Source organism: Hippoglossus stenolepis, chromosome 15 (genome assembly GCF_022539355.2).
Source record: "Hippoglossus stenolepis isolate QCI-W04-F060 chromosome 15, HSTE1.2, whole genome shotgun sequence".
Classification (NCBI taxonomy): domain Eukaryota; kingdom Metazoa; phylum Chordata; class Actinopteri; order Pleuronectiformes; family Pleuronectidae; genus Hippoglossus; species Hippoglossus stenolepis.
In genome coordinates this window covers 691,215-717,118 of record NC_061497.1, presented here as the reverse complement: position 1 = coordinate 717,118, position 25,904 = coordinate 691,215, and the positions used below count along the sequence as shown (strand labels likewise).

General features: G+C 41.6%; 2 protein-coding genes across 29 annotated transcripts in view; both read right to left on the bottom strand.

Moving 5' to 3' along the window:
- dlg2 (discs, large homolog 2 (Drosophila)) overlaps positions 1–4,931 on the bottom strand; it is a 188,152-nt gene extending 183,221 nt beyond the window's left edge. For 6 of the 20 annotated variants that reach the window (XM_035178244.2, XM_035178254.2, XM_035178250.2 and 3 more), the window contains exons 1-2: positions 3,648–4,930; positions 2,764–2,895 (exon numbers count right to left, since the gene is read on the bottom strand). In XM_035178244.2, the coding sequence (XP_035034135.1) occupies positions 2,764–2,895; positions 3,648–3,666 (151 nt within the window). In that variant the 5' untranslated portion in view covers positions 3,667–4,930. Of the gene's footprint in view, positions 1–2,763; positions 2,896–3,647 lie in introns of those variants that run through there. The other 14 variants (XM_035178247.2, XM_035178257.2, XM_035178259.2 and 11 more) reach the window with 5 other exon arrangements.
- A 1,403-nt stretch (positions 4,932–6,334) lies between these two features.
- Positions 6,335–25,904, bottom strand: sytl2a (synaptotagmin-like 2a). 9 transcript variants are annotated; one of them, XM_035179339.2, is made up of 18 exons: positions 25,714–25,904; positions 21,942–22,253; positions 21,587–21,741; positions 21,054–21,177; positions 20,034–20,103; positions 19,565–19,673; positions 15,374–15,958; positions 14,535–14,609; positions 11,573–11,665; positions 11,349–11,396; positions 11,136–11,224; positions 10,811–10,915; positions 10,224–10,393; positions 9,930–10,032; positions 9,566–9,830; positions 9,369–9,474; positions 8,555–8,760; positions 6,335–6,868 (listed from the first exon to the last, which is right to left on the bottom strand). In XM_035179339.2, exons 2-18 carry the CDS (start codon positions 22,040–22,042, stop codon positions 6,720–6,722), a joined length of 2,553 nt encoding a protein of 850 aa, XP_035035230.2. In that variant the 5' UTR covers positions 22,043–22,253; positions 25,714–25,904; the 3' UTR covers positions 6,335–6,719. The 9 variants fall into 9 exon arrangements, with proteins under 9 accessions (XP_035035230.2, XP_035035232.2, XP_035035231.2 ...); XM_035179341.2 differs by having other exon boundaries at positions 19,565–19,670; positions 25,714–25,903; XM_035179340.2 differs by lacking the exon at positions 25,714–25,904 and adding an exon at positions 23,646–23,726.

Below are 25,904 nucleotides of genomic sequence, written 5' to 3'. Positions count from 1 at the left end.
TTTACACATTAGATCAACATATTATATCTTTCTTTAATCCTTAAGATGTTTTCTAACCACACCTCAGACACTCCTCTGATATCCTCCTACGGAGCCACGCTTGCGTAAATGACCTAAATGACCTTGTTTCAAGACAAATTTGAATGTCGGGGCTTACAAATACTTAGATGACACCACAGGAGCAGTATGGAGGCTGTTTTTCTGTTATTTTTTACGTTTGAAGAATTGGTCACCATTTACTTCAATTGTATTGGATTTGGCTGCAACGCTTTTTAACCTTGAAACTCCAAAAGTGTTTTGTGCACTCAAATACTTCACCCACCCCTCCATCGACATAGTGTTGAGTAGAATCAGTAAATTTTCATTTGTGGGTGAACTATTCCTTTAACTCCTGTCAGCCAAATGCAGACCATATGCTATATCTCTTAAGTTGATCATTTTTTTTACTTTGGTAAAAGTTCCTAATTGCATATTTTCCCATTAAGGGAATTTAAATAACTGTCTCAGATTACCCAAAGCATGCCCACATTATCAATCACATTTAATAAAGTTGGACAACTAAAAAATGTTTGAAAAAAAAAACATTTTAAACAACTCAATGCACTTTTTGTTGCTTGAATACATCACAAACTTAATTTGATAATAATTTGAACATTGTCTTATTTTTGACGGATTTATATCCTTAATCTTGTCAGAGTCCTATGTCATTGAACTTGTCATGCAATTCCAAGGGGGGAGGCTTCTGCATATATATATATATCCACTCCAAGCTGCTGTACTCTGTCCTTTACTCCGGCTCCATCTCCTGTCATTGATTTAGGTTTTTTAAATGCCGATTCTAAAGCATACCATAGGAAGATGGTCAGAACTTTTAAGCAGCCTGGATATCCTGAGGTCAACCCACAGTGCCTGGACAGCGCTCGACCACTGTCAGTAAGTGCACTCTAAAATCAGGTCTGTAATAAAGCACAGTTTGAACACATCATGGCCTTTGGAGGATGGAGGATTGCTATTGAGTGGTTCAACATCAGGCTTTCTGATAAACCAGTGACTCCATTAACGGTATTTGTAGGAGCCATAAATAGAAGAATATTATTATTATTTTGGTTATGATACAAGGTGTAATGGGTTTGTATTATTTGTTATCTATTGTTTAGGTGTGATCATATTAATTTGGCAAGAAGTAGGTCACATAGGATATGGGTGAGGGTTATAGTTTACATGAGCACCTGTTCACCTGTGTGTGGAAGGAGAGAGAGAGGGGGAGTGGGGACGCTGTACTTTTTTTTGACACGCACACACGCACACACGCACACACCCGCACACCCGCACACACGCACACCCGCACACCCACACACCCACACACCCACACAGGAGAAAAGCAATACCCTGCTTCCGGCTACGCTGGTTTGCAATGTAACAAATGAGGGCAAATTTGTACAATGATCAGCCTGAATAATACTGTACTTTTACGTTATAGTTTGTGCCTTTATTATATATTTATGATGTAATCAGTGGTCTTTTATTTTAATTGGTAGCCTCTTTTATTAGCTTGGTGTTTGGACAATATGGAACATATGTAAATTTTTCAGTATGAGATAGAGGCAACCCATTGGCTCTGAGAGTTGTTAATGAAGACAAAGTGCCTGCAGAAATTCCCTTTTGAAAAAAAATAAAATGAAATGCCTCCATACGGATCCAAGTCTAAGCCCCGATATTCGAATTCGACTCAAAACGGTGTATATTACAACATGTTTTTACCCTAAATGTCCACTGTGATCCATGCATGAAAGTTATAAAATTGTGTCACACGGTCTCCATAAAAAGTCGCAAAATGGAGCGCAAATTGCCCCTTAGGCTGAGCCATCAGTAGCTGCAGCGGGAGGTTCTCTGCACATACGTGTTCACAACAGCAACAAATCCTCCGCATTATTCAGGTGAGAGGTGGAGCAGCCGGGTGCAGCAGGCAGAGACAGGAAGTGACTTATTAACTCCGCTGCGGAGATCACATGACTTTTCTTTACAACTCACAGATACCGGTGTCGGCTCTTATCACCACAAACTCTCTTGACATCTTCGTCTGTGTCTACTGCAACACTTTTTCACCGGGATATTATTTTTGCATCTGTCGCGCATTATAAATGTCATCAACCCCCCACCCCACCCCACCCCCCACTCGGTTGCGGTGAAGCAGGGGATCGGATCCCCCCGCTGGATTCACGCATCGACTTCTCCTAAAATATACTAGGAGGTCAGGTGGAGAAAGTCCGTAGAAACTCAATCTGCCATTTGCGTTGAAACATGCACCTCCTCCAGAGAAAGTAGTGAGGAACAGAGTTCAGTGCATGTCTGAAAGCAGCTAGGTGTGTGATACAGAAAGTGCTGCACATCGATGCACTGTATGAATGGCAAAACTGTACTGTGAAGCACTGATCATCAAGACTAGAAAAGCTCTTTTTAAATACAGACCATCTACAAAGTAAATGTTTGAGAGTTAAACAGTGGTGCTGGCTGATATTACAGTTCTATTGCCCTGTTGTGCTCATTGTTCATCACAAGTTTTCAAGTAAGTTATTCATCCAAACAGCACTTCACCATGCCATGACCCCATGTTTGTCAAACTAAGAAAGCCAGCCAGTCACAGACCCCTTTAGTACTTTAGTTTAACACAGTTTTTCTTAGAACCACTACAATATGAACTTCAGCACATATGAAGTGAGAACAGCAGTTGCACAATTAACTGGTTGTAGTCCACTGACTTACCAAGAAGGGCTTCAAACAGGTTGCTTTTGAAAATCCCCATCACTCTCTGAATGGCAGTTTTGAGCTGCTGCTCCTCCGGCTTCCTCAGTTTAGTGCAGTACTCCTCCAAAAGCCCCAAGGCTCGAGCTGTGTCTGCACAGGAGGGAGCAGATAACACACGTGTTGCTTGGGTTCATTTACTTCACATAATATTACGTACATTCTTCATACACTGATCAGGCACTATATTGAAACCAATAACTGCTTCTAATATGGCTGATCAGCTCAGTGTGTACAAATGTAAACAATATGTATAAACAAATATATAGCACCAACATTGAATAATCTGCCAATTAGAACTATAGGTACAGGTGCATAAAGATAAATGAACTGGGCTCAGCAGTTGCCCTCCTCCTCCAGCTGAACTCACACCGTGCTGCAGAGACAAAAGACCCTATTCATGAGTCAAAAGGTTTCACTGGAGATTTTGGAAGCTGGCTGCAGGGATCTGCTTCCATCCAATCACAAGAGCAGAAGTATGGGTTGAGGTGAGGGCCAGTTAGGTTCTTCCTCACCATATGGATGATCAACTTGTTTGTGGAGCAGGGCTTTGTCAGCTACACTCAAGAGAGGCACAAACACTAACCGCTGCCACAAAGTTGGAAGAGTCAGAGTCTGTGAGAGAGTTTGCAGGGAGTCATATCCATAAACACTTCCCTGCACAGTCTCATGCCACTAGAAACCAAATGCTGACTTACCAAACAGTTCAGACTGCTACTCAAATCAAATGCAACAAGGTGATGTGACAGCAATGCATCAAGGTCTCTCACATGCAGTATGTACAGGGTTGGATAAAAGCTGGAGGAGGAAAACTCTTTTTACCCGTGGCACATTCAGTGGCTCACCTTTTTTTCTGATAGGCATGGCTGACTCAGTGTAAATCTGACTCTCGGCCTCCAGCTCGGTCTTCAGTGCATGGTGAAAAAGAACAACAGAAAACCAGAGGACACTTTAGGGAAAGAACTTAAACCAGTGGCTCTCGAAGTGTCTGGGCACCATCAGCGGGCCCCTGGGGGTGTGCAGGAGGTCTGTGCCCAGCAAAGTAAGGTGGTGGTGAGGGCAATAATGTAATGTGATCCAAGATGTCTGTCCCGGGGGACAGTGCCCACTGAAGTCCACGAGAGGCTCAGCTGAGGTCCCGGGAGGGATGTGTGTATGTACAGGAATGTAAGGGATGGGAGGATTCCTGGTTTAACACATTGTGCACATGAGGCTGAGCATCACTTCAGCCCGTGTCCACTTCACCACAACATCCAATGACTGCAGAGGTAACACAGCCCAGAAGTGCTTTGTCATGACTGGTTCCGTGCTGGTCCAGACCGCCTCCAGCCGACACGCAGCTGGAGCCGCACAGTGGACACTCAGGCTTCCCGGTCCACACGGTGGATGTGTGCGGACGCCGGTTCCGGTGTGAGGTGTGAGGTTGTCCTGGGTTAACGCTCTCTGCCCCGGCCACGGGGACACACAGCCGGCTCGGTGTGACGGTCCTGTGTCGGTCCTCTGCCTGGAGAGCTGCTCCTCATCCCCCGACACTCACACGGGAAGTTTCCACGAAGAGGGACGCGGGCTGAAAGGAGCCATGTGACGTTCCACCCGCCGCCGAGTGGATGAGGACTTGGAAAAAACAAATGTCAGCCGTCTCCCTGTTTCTTTTCACCGCGATGAAGTAAACGTCAGCCCACACGTAACGGTCACGTCAGAGTTTTTCGTGTGGAAGTTGTGAGTGATGGAGGAGCGTGTGTGTGTCCCATGAGGCGGGTACTGACGGTTCATGACATGCAAACAAGGGCCGTCCACGCTACGTGTTCAAGTTGCCTCTACGCACGGATATAAACATGCGTGTTGTCCATTAGTGAGCTAGCCTCCATGCTACATCCCCAGCAGGGAAAGGATGCTTCCCCACTGCGACGCCTGGCTGTGGGAAAATACCTGCCTGCCAACCGAGGGAGAACACGCGTGGCGCTCACAGGACTCCATGTATTTTCACATTCCGTCAAATGGAGCCTGGGCGTGCGGAGGGAATTGGCTCCGGCAGAGAAGCAGCAGCGCCCTTGAGCTGCCACATCTGTTAGTTGTAGAAGCAGGTGCAGCACCGGAGCGTTAGCATGAGAAGTGACAGCCTCACCAACAGTTTGGACCCGGACAAGACGGCCATAATCAGTACAGGGAGTTCCGTTCAGCGCTTTCAAAATAATACACATTAACCGGATCCTCTCCTACAGACTTGGATGACAAACAGTGTATACATGTCTGTGTATAAATGTGTATTTATGTGGTTATTAATATGTCATGAAAAGACCCGTGGTGATTAAACTAAAATGCTTTTGTTCCGATTATTTTTTATTTGCAAGGTGTATGTTCCAAGCAAGAGCCACACGTCTTCTACATGATGATAAATGATTCAACATAAGTCAGTCTACATAAATAAAACAGGCCCACTGTGGCTCATGTGCAAAGGGATTCAACTTCCTTATTTGTGAAGGGATCAAAGCACTGTGAAATTTAACTGAGCGTAAACAGGTAAATACTCATTGTTACCTCTAACTACGGTTTCTGTACAAACAGACTTACAGAGGGAGATCGGCAGTATATTTAAGACAAACCAGCATCATGTCACAAGGTTACCTTTGTACGCCATCCTGTCATCGAGCCCTGGTTTTACACAACATATGTGACTGAGTTGCAAAAACATACTTTTAATTTGAAAGGACGATGGCCTGACTTCAGAGGCGAACAGGGCGAACTTGACGCAGCTGTTAACTTACCTTAGCAACGCAGAGGCAGGAAGCTGGTTAGCGGCTCCGGCCGCGATGGACAGACCATGAGAGCCAATCATAGCGCGGGATTTATTGTCGCATCAGGGTGGATCGACCAATGAGAAAGCTTTAGACCTGGGCGAAGGTGAGAGGTGAACTATTGCTGCATTGAATGTACTGTAGGAAATGTCATTATTATTATTATTATTATTATTATTATTATTATTGGGCTTAGATCTCAGGTAAAATACATATAAATGTAGTTTACACATATAATTAATACTGATATAAGTGCAGCGGCTGCTGCTGCTGGAGATGAATGCAACCTGAAAGAGTGAACATAACAACACCTAGACAAAAATACTTAGAATAAACAATAAAATCAAAGTATAAACACATACTGAGCTGTAGTTAGATTATGTATTTACTGTGCTTCCTGACCCCTTGCAGCCATTTGTCTGTCTTCTGTTTTTCTTTAAGTCTTTTAAGTTTGTGTTTAGAACCTACCAGTATTGCTTCTTGTTGAATGATGCTCATAATTTTCAGTTATCATGAGAGAAAATCACAAATGTCAGGCTGGCAAAGAGGGGCATGACTGTTAGTTTTACACTGTTATACTGAGGTACAGATGCAGCAAAAACTACAAAAAATCTGGGATCATTGCTGCTTCTGAGGTAAATATTTATGATTACATCTATCATCTGCTGCCAAAAGCTCTGCTGCATCCAAGTGTTGACTTTCTAATATGAAACAAACCTTTCAAATGAAACGGTTAGTCACCTTAATATTCTGTTTATTGAAGATGCTTGAGGCACTAATTACACAAACAAACAACAAAACTTTATACAAATCACAAGTGCTCAGATTGGATGTATCTTCAGATCACAACAATTTTATAACTTTGATTGTGTCTTCTGCCCTATTTTGTATTATTTCTATAAATAATCATTTTGAGATGACAAATTTAACATGTGGTTTAGCCTATATAAACCCAAGTGGTTTATATCATTAATATTTCTTTATTCGTATAAATTTATCATACAATGATCATCTGTCATCCAGACTTTCACTGCTTTCACTCGAGGTTTAGATCCAACTATCCAACTGTACATTCAGCGTGCTCATACGAGGTTTCCACACATCTGTCAACACACTCCACTCTCACTTTGACGTGCTTTTTGCCAACACAAACATTCTTAGAGGCAAAACATCCTCCACCCATTCACCATCAGACTCTAACATCCTCTGCCATAAATCTGCTTCGGCTGCAGTCGAATCCATCCAAGCCACCTCCACCCCGTAACTCTTCCCTGCATAGAGAGGAGGCAAAGGAGGTCGTTTTTTTTACTATGCAGGCAATCATGGAAATCATATTCTAACATGAATTATAATAATTTGTGATAGAATAATAGATTTTTCTTTGTATGTAAGGGTGAAACAAAACAAATTACACATGGTATTAAAACTGGTATTAACAAACGGAGCAAGACTCGATGCTCTACACACCATCACTAGAGTGTAAATGTGATGATTGAAATTAATATAATAACATTATCTGGACATCCACAGTTCTAGTCTTGACCTGACCACTGACACTGTACACAGGAAGTGGAAACTGTGGGCAACCATCAGTACCTTAGTGTTTACAGAATTCTGACAAATTACGTTTTGGTGTGAACACAGAGAAAATGTGCAAGACAGGATAAAAAAGACAGTATTTTCTTCAGGTCAGTGTTTTAATGCCACCAGGAGGCTGGTGGTGTTACTTTACAGATACATTGTACACTCTGTTCTGAGTTTGTGAATTTGAATAAACAGGGATCAACAGAGTCTGTAGTAATATCAATGTTGGAAAGCAGCTTAGTGTCAGTTACTTCTTGTTACAGACAAGTCAGTCCAAAGTTAAATTCTTCTCTCTGTTCAGAGATAAATGTTGTAATATGATCAGGCTTTGGATTATTCTTCATACAATAAGCCCTCTTAATTCTGCCTCTAGGTTCCCTGCACAGCTTAGTCCTTTATATTATCCCAGTGCAGTTTTTCTGTGCTTTCATCACATGGACCTTTTATTGAATTCTGTATATTTAGTATTTCTTCAGTTGTCTTATTGTAAGTGTCTTTGTGCTGCAAAGACAATGTCCTCCTGTGGGAGAGTAAAGATCTGAACTGAACTGATGAGAATTTAACTGCATGTAATCAGATTCAGATCAGGCGGACCTTTAGACTATTTTTCAGGATCTGTCCCTGTTCTGACCTTAATATTACTTTGTGAATTTCTTGAAACTTTCTGTTATCCTTGTTTTTGCAGTTGTATAAAATGGTAAATGGTTTGTATTTATATAGAGCTTTTCTAGTCTTGATGACCTCTCAAAGTGCTTTACAGTAGTTTTTGCCTTTCACACACTCACACAGTGCTTCTATGTGCAGCACTTTCTCTATGAGACGATTTTGCTGTTCAGCATCTTGCTCAAGGACACTTCAGCATGAAGAAAGAGGAAGACTGGGATTTAAACACTGAGCTTCTGGTTAGAGGACGACCGCTCTACCCCCTCAACCACAGCCGCCCGTACAGACTTTCAATTGGCATATCAGTTCATTAGTCCTTGGACTTAGACTTTGGATTTGGATTGTTTTTAATGTATTTTGGTTGTTTGGATTTGGATTTGTTAAATCCAGTTTAAATTTGAAATATTTTACCTTGTGTGTCTATCTATTTTTTACTTCCTGTCTTTGTGTGGTTTCCGTCCTCTGTGCTTGTCATGGCTGCTTGTGTATTTATTCTCTGTTCTAAGTCGAGTGCTTTGTTGTTGGTTCCTGTTCAGTTAAATCTGGTCATTCCCTGGGTTTTCCTTAAGTTTTAGTTTAGCACACATTACTGGGATTTGAAATACAGTTTGAACTGTAAGCCAGCAAATTGAATCACATTTCCTCACAGCTCCTTTCTGCCTGAATTTGGTTCCTGCTTTCTAACAACCTAACAGTCGGTGCAATCGTACCTGTCCCTAGCCCAAGCCTCAGGCCGCCGATGTAGTGGCTGCTCATTCTGTCGTGATCCCACACTGTGATCTCCACACAGGCCTCTCTGAGGTCTTCCGTTCGGAAGCCATCATACACCATGGTGTGGTTGAACATGGGGTTGGCTGTCCTCTTCACCACCCGTGTCTTCTGGCGGCTTTTCCTGCTTGTGTCAGGTAGTACAGTGCTGACACAGGAGGACAGAAGGAAGCAGTTTAAATGTGTTCATTCATTTAGGCAGACCGGACAAAAACTGGGAACACTAAGAGTTCCAATCTGAATAAATAGAGCAGTCATTATGAAATAAATAATCACATGAATAAATGTGTCAAAGTATATTAGGCCTTCAGCTAATGTTGAATGTTGACTAATCGACAGATTATAATATGTTAATCCTTTAAAACAGGAAATAGTGGGAGGTATTACTTTAGTTTACATTTACATTACATTAGTTTTCAAAAGGGGGTCACACAGAATAGCATAAATGTATTTGGATAAAGAATTCAGAGTTACAGTCGTTTTGTGAAATTTAACAATTTGCTCATTTTCCCAGAAACAAAGAAAAGCCTTCGAACAGATCTTTTGTAGGTTTTTCCATAGTCAGAAATTTGTATTTGGCATCTTTGATCAACTATCGAGACTTAATTCAGACTTTAACACAACTTATCACACAACTGACAATGGATTGAAATAAGCAAAAAGTGAAAAGATGCCTGATACAATCACATTTCTTGGATTTATTTCATTTTGAACCCTTTCCATAGCAGTGGCCTGACACATTAGAGGACATCCTACCATTTGACAAACGGGTCGATGATCACTCCTCTGACTGAAGGGAGATTCTTGCAGTCCTTCACCCAAATCTGCACCTCACCAGTCTCCATCCTAGATGTTCTCTTACCTGTGGATGCAGTCAGACCACAATAAGTGATAATAATAATAATTTTAATGAAATGAGATGATTTACAGAACTTGGGGAGTCATCAGCTCACTGTGGGATGTCTGTGGCAGGAATCTCAGGGCCACTCTCATCTGTCCGCTGCTGTCCATCAGATGGGAGGGAGACGGGTGGTTTGAGGATTGTGCTGACATTACCCTGGACTTTAATGTGTATTCATTTATCTGTGTGTTGCTGAAGTCCCACTCTGACAAATCCAGGTCCACTTCACCCAAGAAGCTGTTCCGCCCAAAGGTGTCGTTGTGCCACACGGAGACATTCAGATTCTGTGTTTTCAACGCCTCTATTATGATCTTAAACTATTGAAAGAGAAGAGAGCAACAAAAAAAAAATCATGATGTAAAACATGGAATAGATGTAGAGAGAAATTTTAAAGAGACTAAATATGGAAGTCTTACTCGAAGGATTTCATTGTAGTTGGGGTTAAAAGTCTTCTTTTTTACTGTGGTTTTTCTCTTCCCCAACTTTGTTTTGTCAGGAAGTAGATAACATTTCACATACCTGAAAAAAACAAAACAGTATTACTTGCTCCTATGATAAACAAGAACATAAAGTGCAATGAGAAGAGGGCAACTTATACATGTCTCCGCCTCTTTTATCTCCTTCCTCCAACAGTCATATCACAAACATATCACTGTATAATGAAACATTTGTCGTCCCTCTAACATTGTGAATGGGGGGGAATCACTTACGGGTCGGAGCGGCTCTTCTTGGTGTCGGCCACGGCCAGTTCCCTGCAGTGCACCACAAAGATGTGAAATTCTCCCAGCTTCTGGATGTAGTTCACAGCAAACTGGATGTTTCCCTGGACTTCAATGTCACCGAGGTCTCCAGGGAAAATGCTGCTGGTGCTGCCGCTGACCTGATCATTCAAAATATGACATGAGAGAGAAAACACCCTCTCTGGATTTGACTCACTGTCATGTCACAAGAACTGTATCAAATTACTACACCATTTCTTCCCATTCCATTCTTCTTTCACCTATGTTAGCAGGAAAACATGTCAAACATCTTCTAAACACTACAGTGCCCAGCTGTCTCAGTAAATAACTGTTTTTGAAGATTAACATAAAAAATTAGGGGAAGGCAGACAGTAGGAAAGAAGTAATACATTTGGTTTGGTTTTGGACTATCACCAGGCTTATAATAACAAAGTATCGTAATCTAATCAATAACTTTAAAAAATAATCTTAAGGCAAACATTCAACTTCCAGCTGGTGTGGCTCATTGTGTATTCATCAGAAACATAAGCTATGTAGCAAACTGCGTGGGGACATACAGACGACATGGAGGCCATTCCTGAGGAGAGACTGATGTTCGATGTGGAGCTGCCTGTGTTTCTTCTCCAGCCCAAGTTCGTCTCAAAAGTGCTGTCACTGTCTGTCTGATGATGTCGGAGAAAACCAGAAAAGCGTGAATGAAACACAAACATGAAAAAATCACTGACAGAATGAGAGCAAACCAATAATTAAGCTTCTATACGAGAAGTAGAATTGGTCAATATATCGGTTGAGTAGGTGTAATGTAGATGTTGAAGACTAAATATTATATAATATTATACTTTGGTTGTGAGGTCAGTTGACTACTGGTGTGGAGTGGGTTACCTCGTCCTGCTGGAGAACAGGCACTGACACACTGGTCTTTTTCTGCTTTGAGTTGGACAGAGTAGAGGCTGAGGGTGGAAGTGATGAAACTGGAGGAAAAATATGACTTCAAATCTCTTACTGAGTTTCCCCAGCATGTGCATGCAATGACATTACATTTAAAGAGTGGACTTAAATGTGTTATGTTATCATATATTACACTTTTGTTTTTACCATCATCCACAATTTGCTGTCTTGATTCATGTTTTGTCATCTCTTCTCCTAAGAGGAAATGATACAGGACATTAGACATTATTATTTAAACACTTCTCCCATATAAAATTATACTAAACAACTTGATTGAGACCTTTGTTTTGTTTCACAGGAATAATGCACTGAAAGCTTTTTGCCATCAACTAACACAGGTGCAGTATATGAAGTAGTAAGAGTTGTGTTACTTGGTTGTGAGGTGAGGTTTTCCAGACTTTTGGACGAAGACATCCTTGAAGATAATCGTTTCAGAGCTGACCTGATGGGACTCTCATCATAACCTGGCACAAATGAAACACAATCAGTTCTGGAAAATATACTCCACACAGATGGTGCATGGTCTCTGATTTACAAAGCTACCAGCGGAATCTACGATGCTTCTGCTTCTAAAAGTATATTGCCCACGAGTATCCTGGATATGAGTCTTATCTGATTTCTCACCATATCAGCTATGAGATGGTTCAGAAACCTGGTGTTTTTCATATGCCACAGTATCCTGGTTACTAGTACTGCAGGTATGTCCAGATTTATCAAAACCGTGACAAGGTCTTATCCAGATTTCTGAACCCATGATTAGCTGTTTATACACAAAGATACTCCTGGAACCTGGATCACTCAAAAACCTGCTCACACCCAGGATACTAGAAGGCATGTAAAGTGTAAGAAGTACTAGTTCATTTAGGTCAAGTCCTTACTAAATCCATTGTGGATATATAAAAGATGCTATCATCACAGCGAATCACTTTCTATTGTTGAAGGTAACACCAATTCTCATTATTACAGTAAAGTGATTATAGCTGCTTCTTACAAATCAACATCAGCTGATCTTTAATCTTAATCATACAACATTTAACTGAAAAATAAATAGTTTTCTACTGATTAAAATAGTTTAAGGACAAATAACATCTAAACACATGTTATACAGTTTTGTACAGATACTTTTTAAGAGGAAATACAGAAGAGAAATCAAGGTCAATGTGCACAGATTGTAAAAAAAAGAGTACACAAATTTTGAATTTGAAGAATTTGTCGGGGCAGGTTGACTAACTGCAAGTCGAATCAGACTCACTGTGATGTTAATGTGTTAATGTGATTTGTTTAAAAAAACATGACTGTGGTTTCCATTTCCCAATCATTATCTTGAAGAAACATAAATGGAGAGAGAATTCAAAAGCTCACTGCCTGAACTTGCCCGAGACAGGGAACAGGCCCTGGTTGTTGTGTCTTGGCAGGAGTTTCTGTCTTTATTTTGCACAATCCAGGAATTGCTTCTGGGACGATTCCCCACAGTGGAATTGTCACTCTGGTTACCTACAAAATCTCTGAGGAAACTTTGTGTTCTGTGTTCCGCATCATTCTCACCAGCAACTTCTTTCTCTTGGTGAAAAGGAGGGACATGGGCCATCTTCTGTGGCCCGAGGTAGTGCTGATAATCCTGAGGGATAAAAGATCTGGCAAGGCGTGTAAAGGTCCTCAGTTTGGACTGTGGTGAATTAGAGGAACTTGAATTACTTTGTTGTGTGTTTACGTTATCATAGTAATCCTCTCTGTCCTCTGCATGTAAGGGTAGAGGACATGAGGGGACGTCTGTGCTAGGTTTATTATCTGTTAATGCTGTTTGCTTTGCTCCATGTGAAGGACTCTTCCTCTGTCTTGGCACTGGTGATGGCTTCCTCTGTTGCTCTTCAGAAGCCTTAGTTTGAGGGGTGATGTCTATTGAAAAGGTTTTCAAAGGAGAATCCTCCAGCCTGGATCTCATAGGACTGGAGGATTCTCTTGGTAGGACCCTTGGGTGGCAGGTCTTAGATGGACTCATCCTGACTTCTTCATCCTGGTCCATTGATCTTGACATTTGGGACTTACTGGGACTGAGGGGCCTTTGTTGAGACTCTGCATCAGCCTTGACTGGTTGTTGGTGACAGGTTGACTGTGCATCCCCAGCACTGCCAGAACCCCTCAGCTGTGGCCTTTCTGGACTCTGAGTAACAAAACCTTTGTCTGTGACTTTCAAGTTGGTTTTACATGGAGACTTTGGTTCTTCTCCTTCAGACTTAGCTATGTTATCTAAAAATGTTCTTTGATCAGACTGAGTGGAAACCATCTTGGCACCGAGTATTGAGCTGCTTGAGGCATTCTTGACAATTGCAGTGTTTTCCGTGGGTCCAGTATATTCTGTCTGCCATAAATTCTCAAGCTCAGTGATCTTGGCTGGCCTGTTCTCTAGAGGACTGGAACTGGACTGTCTGGGAAGAGAGACTGGAACACCCTCTTGCTGCTTTGGAGCATTAAAAGCTAAAGAGGAACATACAGGAAGGATTTCCTGTGACTCTGTTACTGAACCAGTTAAAGAGTCATCTGTGTCTTCATATATGAGGACTGGATTAGCTCTATATGTGCCATCCTCGTTCGATAAAACTACAAGGAGGCTACATTCAGTTTGTGGTAACAAAATATTTTCTTGGGACCTGCCAGCTGTATCGTCAATTGTATCGTTTTGAGCTAATATATTGTTTAAGCTGTCCACATATGTCTTAGGGCCATGTGAAGTGTCTGCTCCTGTCTTGGAGATGTCTCCTTGGCTTTTGTCTTCTCTGAGAAATTTGATTTTGGGGCCAGTGTTTTCTCTCTCCCAGAAAGCTTTCAGGTTGGAGAGTCTCTCAGCTTTGCCTTCTGTTGCAGTGTCTTCATCTACTGTGGCCACTGTCTCCTCAAATGAAGTGTTCTGCAGTGCTGCGAGTTGTAGTGTTCTGACCTCTGTCATCTCTGTGGGTTTAGCTTCATGTGTGACGCTTAGAGTTTTGTCCATAGTTGTATCTGTAGCACTGAGGGAGAGATTTGGTGTGGTGCCCGGTTCTTTCTCCTGTATCAAAATGCCTTCTTTCTGTGGACTCTGCACTTCAGCTATTTTCATTTTCTGTCTTCTAAAAATACCAAGCAGTCTTTGTCTAGGCTGTGGTGAAACAGCATGAGATAAACTCCCTGAGCTGACACTATTTGGTGGCATGGTATCTGAGGTGGCGTCAACAGAAATGTCAGTGCTTTGTTCAGGCAGGTTTTGATGATGAATTTTGTGTCTGGTTGGCCAGTCTGTGGGCTGAGCCTGAGAGTGACGTTCCTCTTCAGGCTCTGTCTCCAGGTGAGCAGGCTTACCTTGCACCTGCTCAGCAGAAACAAAGCTGGACACTGCAGGGCCAAGGAGCTCCGGGTGACAGTGCTCAAAGACACCTGAAAAGACAGGAAGCACCTGTCAATCACTCATGTATATACCAGTACTGTATGTCTACACTGCACACACAGCAGGCCTATAATAGAATTACCTTTGTAGCATTTATTGCTGTCAGATGAATTGGGGCATTAGTATTGTCACCACATTCTACACGTTCAAAGTGTTATTTCGGATTTCTGGAATTTTAAATGGCTCTCTGCCCTGCAGTAAAAAGGTGTGTGTGCATGGACTCAATACACATTTGTTACATTTTGTAACCCAGATGTTTTAATTACAAATCCATGAGCTCTAAGTGTGGTGGACATACAATGAGGAGATTGTCAAGGCTGTGGAGGCCCCACTGATATCCTCACACTTCATCTAACAGTAATATAATGTACAAATACAATTTTTTTTAAATCCTGGACTGGGACATTGGTGAAAAATTTATAAATGTGGAAATTAACAAAATTCAGCACAATTGTGGGACATATCCAAAATCAAAAAGAAAGATGCAATAAAGCCAAAAAATATAATCAGAATCGATGCTTTCTTTTTTCTTACTGTCTTACCCACTGGTCTCTATAAGCAGTCATGCAGTACATGCAGCAATGCACTAATGCATGACAGAAAATTAAAAAGCAGGATGAGTGTGAACGTTAGTATTTATATGCATTTACATGCTTGTCTGATGTCAGAATGCAGATGAAGGTGTAGTTATTGAAGTCATTGGCTGGTGGTTTAGTTGTTCAGTTGACTCATTGGTTTTAAATAAAAATCTTACCACCAAGGACCTGCTGTTGTCCAGCTTCTTGCTCTTGCAGGTTTGCCTCATTTCTGAAACTGACTTCAGCCTCCTGTGAATCCACTCCACACTGGTTGAGTATTGGCCTGTGTGTGCCAGAGGTGGTACAGACAGTTTTCTCAAGGTAAGAGTTATTCACATGGTTATTTTCCATCTCAGAGGGAGTGATGGAGTCCAAGTCAAGCAAACTGTGCTCTCCCAGCTCCTTCCCATTCTGCCACTCCACTCCGCTCTGACTGACCATGGAGCTGAACCTCACCTGCTTCCTATCTATCCAGATCTCAGTGGGAGAATCCAGAATAACTGGATTCTGCAGGTCCAGGGGAGATAACAGAGAGTCTGCAGAGGTGGAAGTGTACAAGTGCTTGAGGATACCCCTCAGAGCACTAGAGTTAGGCTGTCTACCTACTGGTCCATCTACCTCAGCAAAATAGTCCTGAGAGCTGGTGCCGAGTGCTGTGTTTTCAGGCATTGGCATAGGAACAGATGCATTCTGGGTGACCAGGCTCATGTCTTGTCTAAGGTTATCATAAGAAATTGAGCAGTCAGATGATGGTAAAGGCGCTGAAAAAAACCAACAAAAATGATTTAAGTCAACAACACATCAGCCACGCTTTTTGTCATAAAGGTAACTATGGACCAACAGCAATCAATGGTATTCTTCATCAACTCCACGTCTAAGGAGTTTCCTACAGACTGTTCTGGTCAAATTTTCATTTTCTTTTTGACCCTTTGAAGGAACCACTTCACAAAAATACATAACTATCAACAATGTGATTAAAACTATCTCCACCTGTAACTCTGTCTCTTAAAATTACGTTCCCAGAAAACTCAACTGCATTCTCAATTACGTTTCCATAGGCAACATATCTTCTCTCAGATAATGTTTGTTCTTGACGGATAACAAATATGTTTCTACTCAACCTATCGTTGCAGTTTATTCTCATGCTTGCTTTTTTGCACTTCGACACATTTGGCTTTTACTAATGTAGATCTCGGCTTTGCTCTGCTGTTTTCACTTTGTCAGTCTGTCTGTTAGTTAGCAGGATTCCCGAAAGAATAACTGGCCAGATCAACACAGAACTTGGTGGAAGGATGCTTTATAGAACAGGAAAGAATTCATATAATTTTGATGCAGATCTGAATAAATGGGCAGATCAAGGAACATCGCTTTCACGCCAGATTTCAAGTGACAGGTACACAGACTAAAGAGTGAAAGACCAATTTAATGCATAAGAGAGACAACTGCATTGATGCCACTTGCAGGCACACAACTGAAACTGAAACTGTAAGGTCTGACTGTCTGCGTGTGTTAGGACCAGGTTTTCTACCTCTTTTCTTGCTCTGTGTTCCCCCCCCTGTTTCTTGTTGCTCTCCTTCCCTGTTTCCTCTACCTGGAGCTGGGCGGGGCCTCCTGTTTACTACCTGCTCAGCTGAGCTTGATCTCCTCATCAACTCCACCTCTCAGTCTACAAAACCCCAGCTCATCTCTCCTGTCGTCGCCAGATCGTCCGTTCACCAGTGTGTTAACCTATCTCGGCTTAGTTATTGAACGTCTATCCTCTAGTGTGTGTTTTGTGCCTTGCCTTTTTTCCTGCTTATTCAACCCATGCTCCTTTTTTTGTCTCAGAACCAGCTGCGCAGCATCCACCTGTTTGTTTACCTTCATCTGATCTGGCTTCTGCCTAACAACACCTTTGGATCTCCACTGCCTACCACCCCACCCCAGCTCCAGCAATTGAACAATAAACCTTTTTTTGTTACCATCAATCTGCTGTGTTTGTGTTCTGTACTTTGGGTCCGCCAGAAGCAAATTATACCAGCGTGGATGGTAACACCAAGTGGCTACCCACCATGACATCAACCAGTGGTTTGTGAACTGCTGTTTCCAACCAGAGAGTTTGAATTCTGACCAGCGCCATCTTGGATTTCTGGAGTCAGAAGACCACAGGGTGGAGCTGATGAGGGGCAAGGGGTGGGTCTGAAGTCTACAGGGAAATACATTTATAGACAATAGCATGTGCTACTGAGCATGTGGCTACTAGTGCTGCAAATAGTGCTGCACACATTCATACAATTCAGCGACGGAGCAAAACACCTAGTTAGACATATCTTATGTGGCCTTAAGAACATCAACCAGGCCATGCTTCCTGGTGGGCAGTTCCAAAGACAACATATGTCCGTGAGGGGGAACAGGGACAGAGAGGGCCTCCTCCACTGACCAGGAGTGGTCAGTTGGAGAAAGCCAGAGAATGGGGGATGTTGGTGGATGTGGGCCAGTGGCTTACAGTCCCATCACATATTGTCACTTCCACCCAAGACCTGACCTGATACTCTGGTCCAACACCCTGCGAATCGTCTACCTCGTAGAATTGACAGTACCCTGGGAGGATGCTGTTGATGAAGGCTGCAGGGTGCAGACATGACATTTGAGGCAGAGCAAAGAGGCTGGAAAGCAATAGTTTGCCCTGTGGAGGTTGGCTGAAGGGGTTTCCTTGCAACATCCACCATCAGGTTGCTCAAAGGTCTGGGGATCCATAGAATAAACCTTACACAGTTTGGGCTTGCAACTTTATTTTCAAGAATAAGACAAAGTCAAGTGACGTACATACATCACATGCTAATTGCATTGATGCAGTTATCTATGGAGAAAACTTGCATACAACCCAGATAGTTAATAGTTGAAATGTAACACTGGGTCTTAAGGGTCAAGCTTGTATTTCCTCCTAAAAATAAAACACGATCCATGGAGCTATAGAATGGTTTTGGATGGTGCACAGTGCCTCAATTTCACCAGTTTTGAGTCCCTTTTTGGCTGCATAGTGCTTAACAGAACAGTCCAAGGCTTATTGCATGGATTATAATTATACAGTATATTAATCCTATAATCAAAATGAGTCAGATGGAAAGACCAAAATTTGGGTTGATAAGCGATCATAAATCAGTCTGCAAACATAAGTATGTCAGCGACAGGCCTCTCTACAATATTACTGCTCTAATTCTTGCTTCACAGACATAAACGAGAAGGGCACTCAGAGAATACCAAGGCCCAACAGTCCCCTTATAAAACCACATTTGATTCTGACTTTTCATCTGTGAGAAATCAACAAAACAGTTGAAAAACACCTTTCTCACACTGTTATAGAAACTGAAAAAAGATCCTGGATCTGCCCCCTGATATGGATCTGAACCAAAAGTTATTAACTTCTTTCCTGACCCATATTGCATCCTTCCACCATGTTTCATGATAATATGTCCAGTAGTTTTTGCATACAGACAAACAAACATAATGCCTTGCGCTGTCTAAAGGGAGAGTATAAACAGCAAAGATAGGTAGATGTAGATTGTAGATAGGTAGATGCCAAACATTTTGGTGATATGTAAAAAACAAATGTAATCTGGGAGGAAATGTGCTCCTTATGAAAACATAACTGAAAATGCAATTTTGTTGTGTGGGAACATACTTTTGAGGAGACAGGGTTGGCAGCAGAGTAGCTACAACAATAAAAAATAGTGGTGAAACTGGTTTTCCTCCCATCATATAATTTTGCCGACAATAACATTGTTTTCTTGGCTGCTGTGAAATATTTCCAGCGGCCACAAGTCATGCAGTACAGATTAAGGCTTTGGAATGTACTCTGTGTAATCCTCTGGTTAGTCTGGCAGCCTCGTGTATTTGGACTAACATTCACTTTGACGACCTGTGGGAAAAGCCGGGTTCCTGATCAATGGCTAGTTTTGTCACTTGTCTGCCACTTTTCCTTTACCAGTGTGTGAAAAGGCTTTTTCATTAATTGCAACAACAACAACAACAAACAAAAAAAAACTGATGGAACGAATCCTGATTATAAAATTGTTAGTAAGGACAAGCGAGTACATGCGTTCAGCTGCCATGCAACCACTGCTCATGCCAACATGCTGTTCACAGCAAAGGTTGAAACAGCTGTAGCCCGACGGACCCACACACCTGGATGCCAAAACCATTTTTAGAACCAGACTTACATTGGTTTGTAAAGTAACGGCTTTCACAGTTTGTCCATAGCAGTCACTCAGTTCAAAACACAGCACAGGATATATCATTAGACCACAATGGGAAAAATCTTATTCTCTCACTTATTCTCATACATATTTCAATCGCACTGTTCACTTTACATCGACGAACAAACTCACCCTCATTCTGTTTCTGGGTTTGATCGACTTCTCCAGCCAGCAACTGATTGTTCTGGTCTTCAAAAAAGTGACGGGCATTGAGATCACTGTTGAAAGGATTTTTCCTCTGCTTCAACAAAAGAGAAAGATTATTAGATTGCTAAAATGGGACTGTTTTGGTAAATGATTTGTATATTTCCTATATTGGCATGTGAGGGAGCAGGTTCCCCCGGGAGCTATGAAACAATGTTCTGGTAAAATCAAACACAGATACAGACACAAGTGTATTTCCATTATTTCCATCTATTACTTAGAGATGAATAAAGGCTGGAATGACTTTTGTTAAATGAGTCAAACGTTTCTGTCTCTCATACAAGTGGCCTGATTCTTTATTTAGTTTTAGTTTGAGTGATATTGACTGGGGGTGCATTCAGTTCTGTGTGGACATTTAACCTTTTTAATTATATTGCATCTCCAGACATGTTCCTACCTTTGTGGGTGACTGTACGACTGGTTTCTGTGTATCAGGTGGTGGGTCATAAGGGTTCTGGTTGTGGTACCTGTTGAAATAAACAAAGATTGTATTATATGTATGTATATGTGCTATTATATGTTGAAACGTTCTGTATACCATATCTGCCCTTATACATATAAAGATTATATGTATATAGGCAGATAAGGAATACACGGTGTAACCTGCAAACATTTGGACACGTCTATTCCAATATCTCCTTATACTTATGTACAAACACCATTTTATACAGGCTTGTGCAATCATCCTGTGCCACTGCACTTTAGTCAGTAACATTTCTATACAAATCACTTCTGCAGTGAATTTATTTAATTTAAAATGTTTATTCTATTGTCTTTTCATGTTTATATTCTCTTGTCTACCTCATTCTGATTTGCCTGCTGCTGTAACAACTTAATTTCCCCAGTGTGAGGATCAATAAGGTTTAGTCTTATCTTACTTTCTCAGTCTTTAAAAAATAATTTATTTAGATTTATATTAAGAAAATCTGGGCACTCATCAAAGTGCATTACACTGGGTTCTTTACAACAGACTTGTTTTGGTCAGTGAAATCACCAGCTAAACATTGTTTACAACCGTGATCGCTCCAGTGGAAAACAGGAACATGTGAGACCTGACCCTCTAAGAAGATTATTGAGGGGTATGGGGCCAATGTGCACAACTCCACTCACTACGTTCAGTCACACAGAAATAATCTGCTCTACCAGAGCCACATGTGATGGAGCTGAAAACAGACAACACAGATCATATGTTTGGTTTATACTTTGCTGAGTTAAAGTGTGGGGAACTTTGATCATACACTTGCTTTACTTGAACCAAAATAATGTTTTTGGCATTACATTATGAAGGCAATACAGAATGTAACACGTCATTTCCACTTAGAGCGGTCTCTTCAGCTGCTAAATGCTAAAAGGTGGGGGACAAAAAACTAGAACTTATTTGTGATTGAATGTGTTTGCTTTGGTTCTGTGGACTCACCTTCCACTGCTGAGCTGCGGGTGAGGCTCCTGCAGGAGTCCACAGAGAACAGGTGGCACAAACACTTCTTTATTCTCACTGCTGACAAAACTGGACTGCTCAGGCAATATCTGAGAGAGCTCCACTGCAGCACACAACACACACCGTTACACATAGTTGACCATTGGAACACACACTGCATTGTTTATAGCATTACTTTGTCTCCTCTCATGTTGTAAATATTGTTATTTTGTGGATGTGTTCATCTACACGCGACAACTATTGCACTTCTGTCCGTCCTGGGAGAGGGATCCCTCACATGTGACGCTCTCTGAAGGTACTATGTGTTTTTTTCCTGTTAAAATGTATTTGTTTGTAGTTTTTCCTCATGCTTGATGAGGGCAGAGGCAGAGGATGTCACACCTTGTTAATGAGACAAATTGAGATAGTATGGGCTAAACAAATGAAATTGTATTGATTGACTGATGATGGCATCATGCTCACTTTACAATGTTCTTGAAAAAAATGAGAAACGCAGAATGTAGCAGACTCACATATAGTTAGTGGTTTATGTGTGTGTCTCATGGAGGCCCTGATGATGTCCGAGCCATGGATGCGATCCTGATGACGAAGCTGCTTGGTCTCGTAGAACCATTCTCCAGTCAGGTACCTCAGCTGGCCCGTGTCACTCACCCTCCTCTGTAGCTCCCTGTGTACAGACAGGTCAAACAGAAATGACACGACTCCATTAGGCTGAAGATACATTTCTAAATTTTTGGTATAAGAAATTTGCTATGCTCGAATGTGTCATTCCCACCTGCAGGTAACTAAGGTAACAGATACATAAGCTTCCTATAGTTGAATTAGCGACTCTACACAGAGCTGTTAGCGTGCACCAAGGGAACTCACAGGACACGGTGCTCGTCAGCCTTCTTCAGCTCAGCATCTCTTTTCAACACTGCCAGGATGGTTTCCTGCTCCTCCTCTGTCAGGTAACTCAGGTCGATCATGGTGGCTGCTGCTGGAAGCTCCCTGGCGGGCCGCCTCTGGTCCTCCAAGTAAAGTCACTGTCAGTGGTTTACACAGAGTGGCTGATATGTGCTTTGCCCATGGTATGATATGGTGAAAGCACTTCTTATTACATTCACTCTTCTGGAGGCTTCGCTTCAGCTGGTGTTGTTCTCTGTGGCCATGTCTGATTCAGTTTGGACCAGTTTGAGCCTGAAAGAAAACACATGAATCCATACTTAGTTTCTACATTATCACATTCCTGCACAGTGGTCATTTCTACATTATCACACAAACACTCGGTGGTCATTTCTACATTATCACATTCCTGCACAGTGGTCATTAATACATTATCACATGCGTGAGCGCCCAAAAAGGGAAACATTGAACATGCTCCTGTGAACAGTTTACTGGACAGGTCAGTTTGCAACTGTTGAATGTGAACGCGAGCCTCGTTCACTGTCTCTGGACCAAACAACATTTTATGGCACCATGTAATGAAAGACAACATTTTACAATTTTTGAGAGATTATCCCTATGAAATAATGCAGTTGTAGCCCAAAACCTCTTGTAATGCACAATATAACATCTGAACATTACCTGAGCCCCATTTTATTCTAATAAAGTGAAGCAGAGCAAAGTTAAAGGTTTTAGTCGTGACCGCCAGTGATCCGTCAGAAGAAGAAGAACAGCAGGTGGCAGTATGCACCTTGGAGTTGACTCAAAGTGACACATAGACATTGATTAAGTGGCTTTACAAGAGATATGGACTAAAACAAAACTTATTGTGACAATAGATCAGAGGTAAGACGTAACCTCTGTATGTCGCTCTTTGATGTAAACTTTTGCTCTTGTTCGGCTACTGGTTCAGTGAGTGTTGGTTGTAGAAAGATGACAAAGATATATTAGAATCTGTGAGTCTGGGCTTGTTGTTAGCATGAAGCAGCATGTTGGACACAGTTTGTGTGTTTTGATGACATGCCGATTTAGTTGCATGGTGTTCTTCTACCTTCTCTAACGAGGTAGAATGTCCACAATGATGATTTTATTCCAGTTAAGTTACCTCGTCTGTTATGTCCACCAGAGACCCTGGGGGTTTCAAGAGGTTAAAAAACGGAAGATGAATGTGAACTTGTTCATTTGTGGCTTGTGAACTTAGTTCCAATTTCTAATTTATGAACTATGAAGGTGAACTAGTTTATTCTAATCTTTATGAACTGAACTTGGCGGTAGCGCTCTTTAAGTGTGAGCTTACAAAACACTGATCACATGACTGCTCAAAACTCATGGGTTCCCAGATTCCACCCATGTTTGAGTCAACTGCACACATGTAACGTTTTGTGACAGTATCTTGCACAGACAGACAGACAAAAAGACAACAGACAAACAGACAGACAGACAGACAGGCAGATAGATAGAGAGACAAACATACAGACAGAAAGAAAGAAAGACAACAGACAATAGACAATAGACAATAGACAATAGACAATAGACATATGTACAGCCATACAGACAGACAATAGACAGAGAGACAACAGACAATAGATATACAGACAGGCAGGCAGACAGACAGACAGGAAGACAGACAGATATATAAACACCTACCAAAGTACTAAAAACTTTCTCTGTGGTTTTTCCTGCTACAGGCGGTGTCTCCAGGACTCATCTTACACGTAGGGGCCTCCTGTCCACAACAACATGTTATGACCTGCTACTCAAGCCACCACAACATCTTGATCAAATATGAACACTCCTTTTCTTTAACTTGTAATGCTCACACATTGCTGACTATTCTTACTCAAAACTCTTTCCCACTCCTTCCTCCCCCTGACTACCTCCGTCTTCCATTCCTCTGTCTACTACTAAAGAGGGGAGTAACAAACAAGAGACACATCAACTGGTCTGAGTGTGGAAACTGTTGTCAAGTCAACTGTTAAACAATAATATACATTTCTGAATGAAACAACTTGGGTTTGTGCTTTTTTTACTCTTGCAGAGCTGCTGTCTTTTCTTTAAGAGAAATTAGAGGGAACAGTGGGAACTTGTCAGAAATGTCCCTTGATTGGTTTGAGGTTCATGTTAAAAATGCTTCTTTGTGTTAAAATGACCACAATTAAATTTGCTGAATGTTCTTACTAAAGAAAGTAGTAACATCTTTCAGCAGCTGAGGATAAACCTAGTTATTTAACTTTGTTTTAGTAGGACTTGTGCTTGCACTGTGTTTGGCTCTCATTGTTTATTATTTATCCAAGAAAGGAAGTTGTAATTGCCTTGTATTCTTGACAGACTTAAAACTGAGCTGTAAGAAGCCTGGCCCAAAAATATAGAATTTTATATTCTCACAGAGAGGAATGTTGCATGTCCATTTTCTCTGAAAGGGGCCATGTCTGGGCCTTAATTCCTGATTGTTTAAGCTGTGACTTCATCACTATCAGACTTCCTTAAGGGACCCCAAGATTTAAACAGCTACATGACTCTGATTTGCAAATATATTTTCTATGAAACTTATATTTTGACCTTGGGTTCTTATCCTGTTTTAATATGAAATGAGTGACGTGTGTGCTATTCTCTAGCTCCTGAGTCTTTCCCTGTGGTTTGGGGATTTTCAGAGTTTAGTTTTCACCTGTTTATGTTCCAGTGTTTGCACTGCAACTACCTGCCTTTGTGTTTTTCTGCATTTGTGTCCTGAAATGCTTAAACTGTAGCATTAAGTGACTAATGACAATAACCAAGCACATAAACAAACTTGTTTCTGTTTGGTATTTCTATTTAGAAAAAGAAAACCTTTAGGAAAATGAATGTCTGTCTCTGTAGCAACAGATTTCAAATTCTAAAAGCTGGAGTTGATGCACTAACTGAATACTAAATGGAAAGTACGCTGTTAAAATAGCAGCAGTGAGTTAAAACTGGTGACAACCAACATAGTGACTTATAAATCACTACTAAGCTGAAGAGCTTGCTATGGAAGATGACTGTGTTGAAGTAGTAGCACACAGTGTGTCTTCAGCAATCCCAGTTTGGGTAAGACCACACGACATAGATGCAGATATCTGCTTCATATTTCTAGACTTATCATATTCTATGTCACTTATAGCTCTCGTATTTTACTACCGTGTTGATATCAGTTAACATGACTTCAAATTCTACTAAGAGTCACAACATCAAACGTCATGTTCCTGGGCAGCCACTGTTACACAGATGGGATCTGAGTTAAACCGGATTAAAAGGATAACATGGATTTGAATTTCATTATTAGTTGTTAAGTAACTAAAAGAAATTAAAGCAGGAAGTTATACAAGGCCGCCCCAAGGTCCCTTCATAAAAATCTACACCAGATTCCACACTGGGAGTATTAACGTCAGTAAACTCAGTTCATGGGCCTGTTAGAATTGTGCAACACCTGCTACAGCACCAGCCGAGCTGACAATAACATAGTTTCACTGTGATGAAGGAGTGAAACAGCTCACACCTTCAGAGGCTCTTATAAACATCACTGCCCATTAGAATCAGAAAAGAAGTGTTTCCCCCTCTGCTGTCATTTCCACCTCCTCCCAAACTGCACTGACAGTCCACAAGAACGATGTTCTCACAGCACACAGAGGAAAGTGCAGCACATAACCCACAGAAAAGACAGAGTTAGTCTGAGTGTAAAGTCAGAAAACAGTCTGCTCACCTCGGCCTGCCGCTCCTTGCTCAGTAACAACTTCACTACAACAGGATCCCGGTCTGCTGCAGGAGGGAGGAGCTGCAGATCAACCAACCATTGGTCATCGTATATATGTTATAAGTAATGTCATGATGATTTTCTGTTTTAGGTTGTCATGCATCTCAGCTGCTTCCACATTAAACAGAGTAACAAATGTG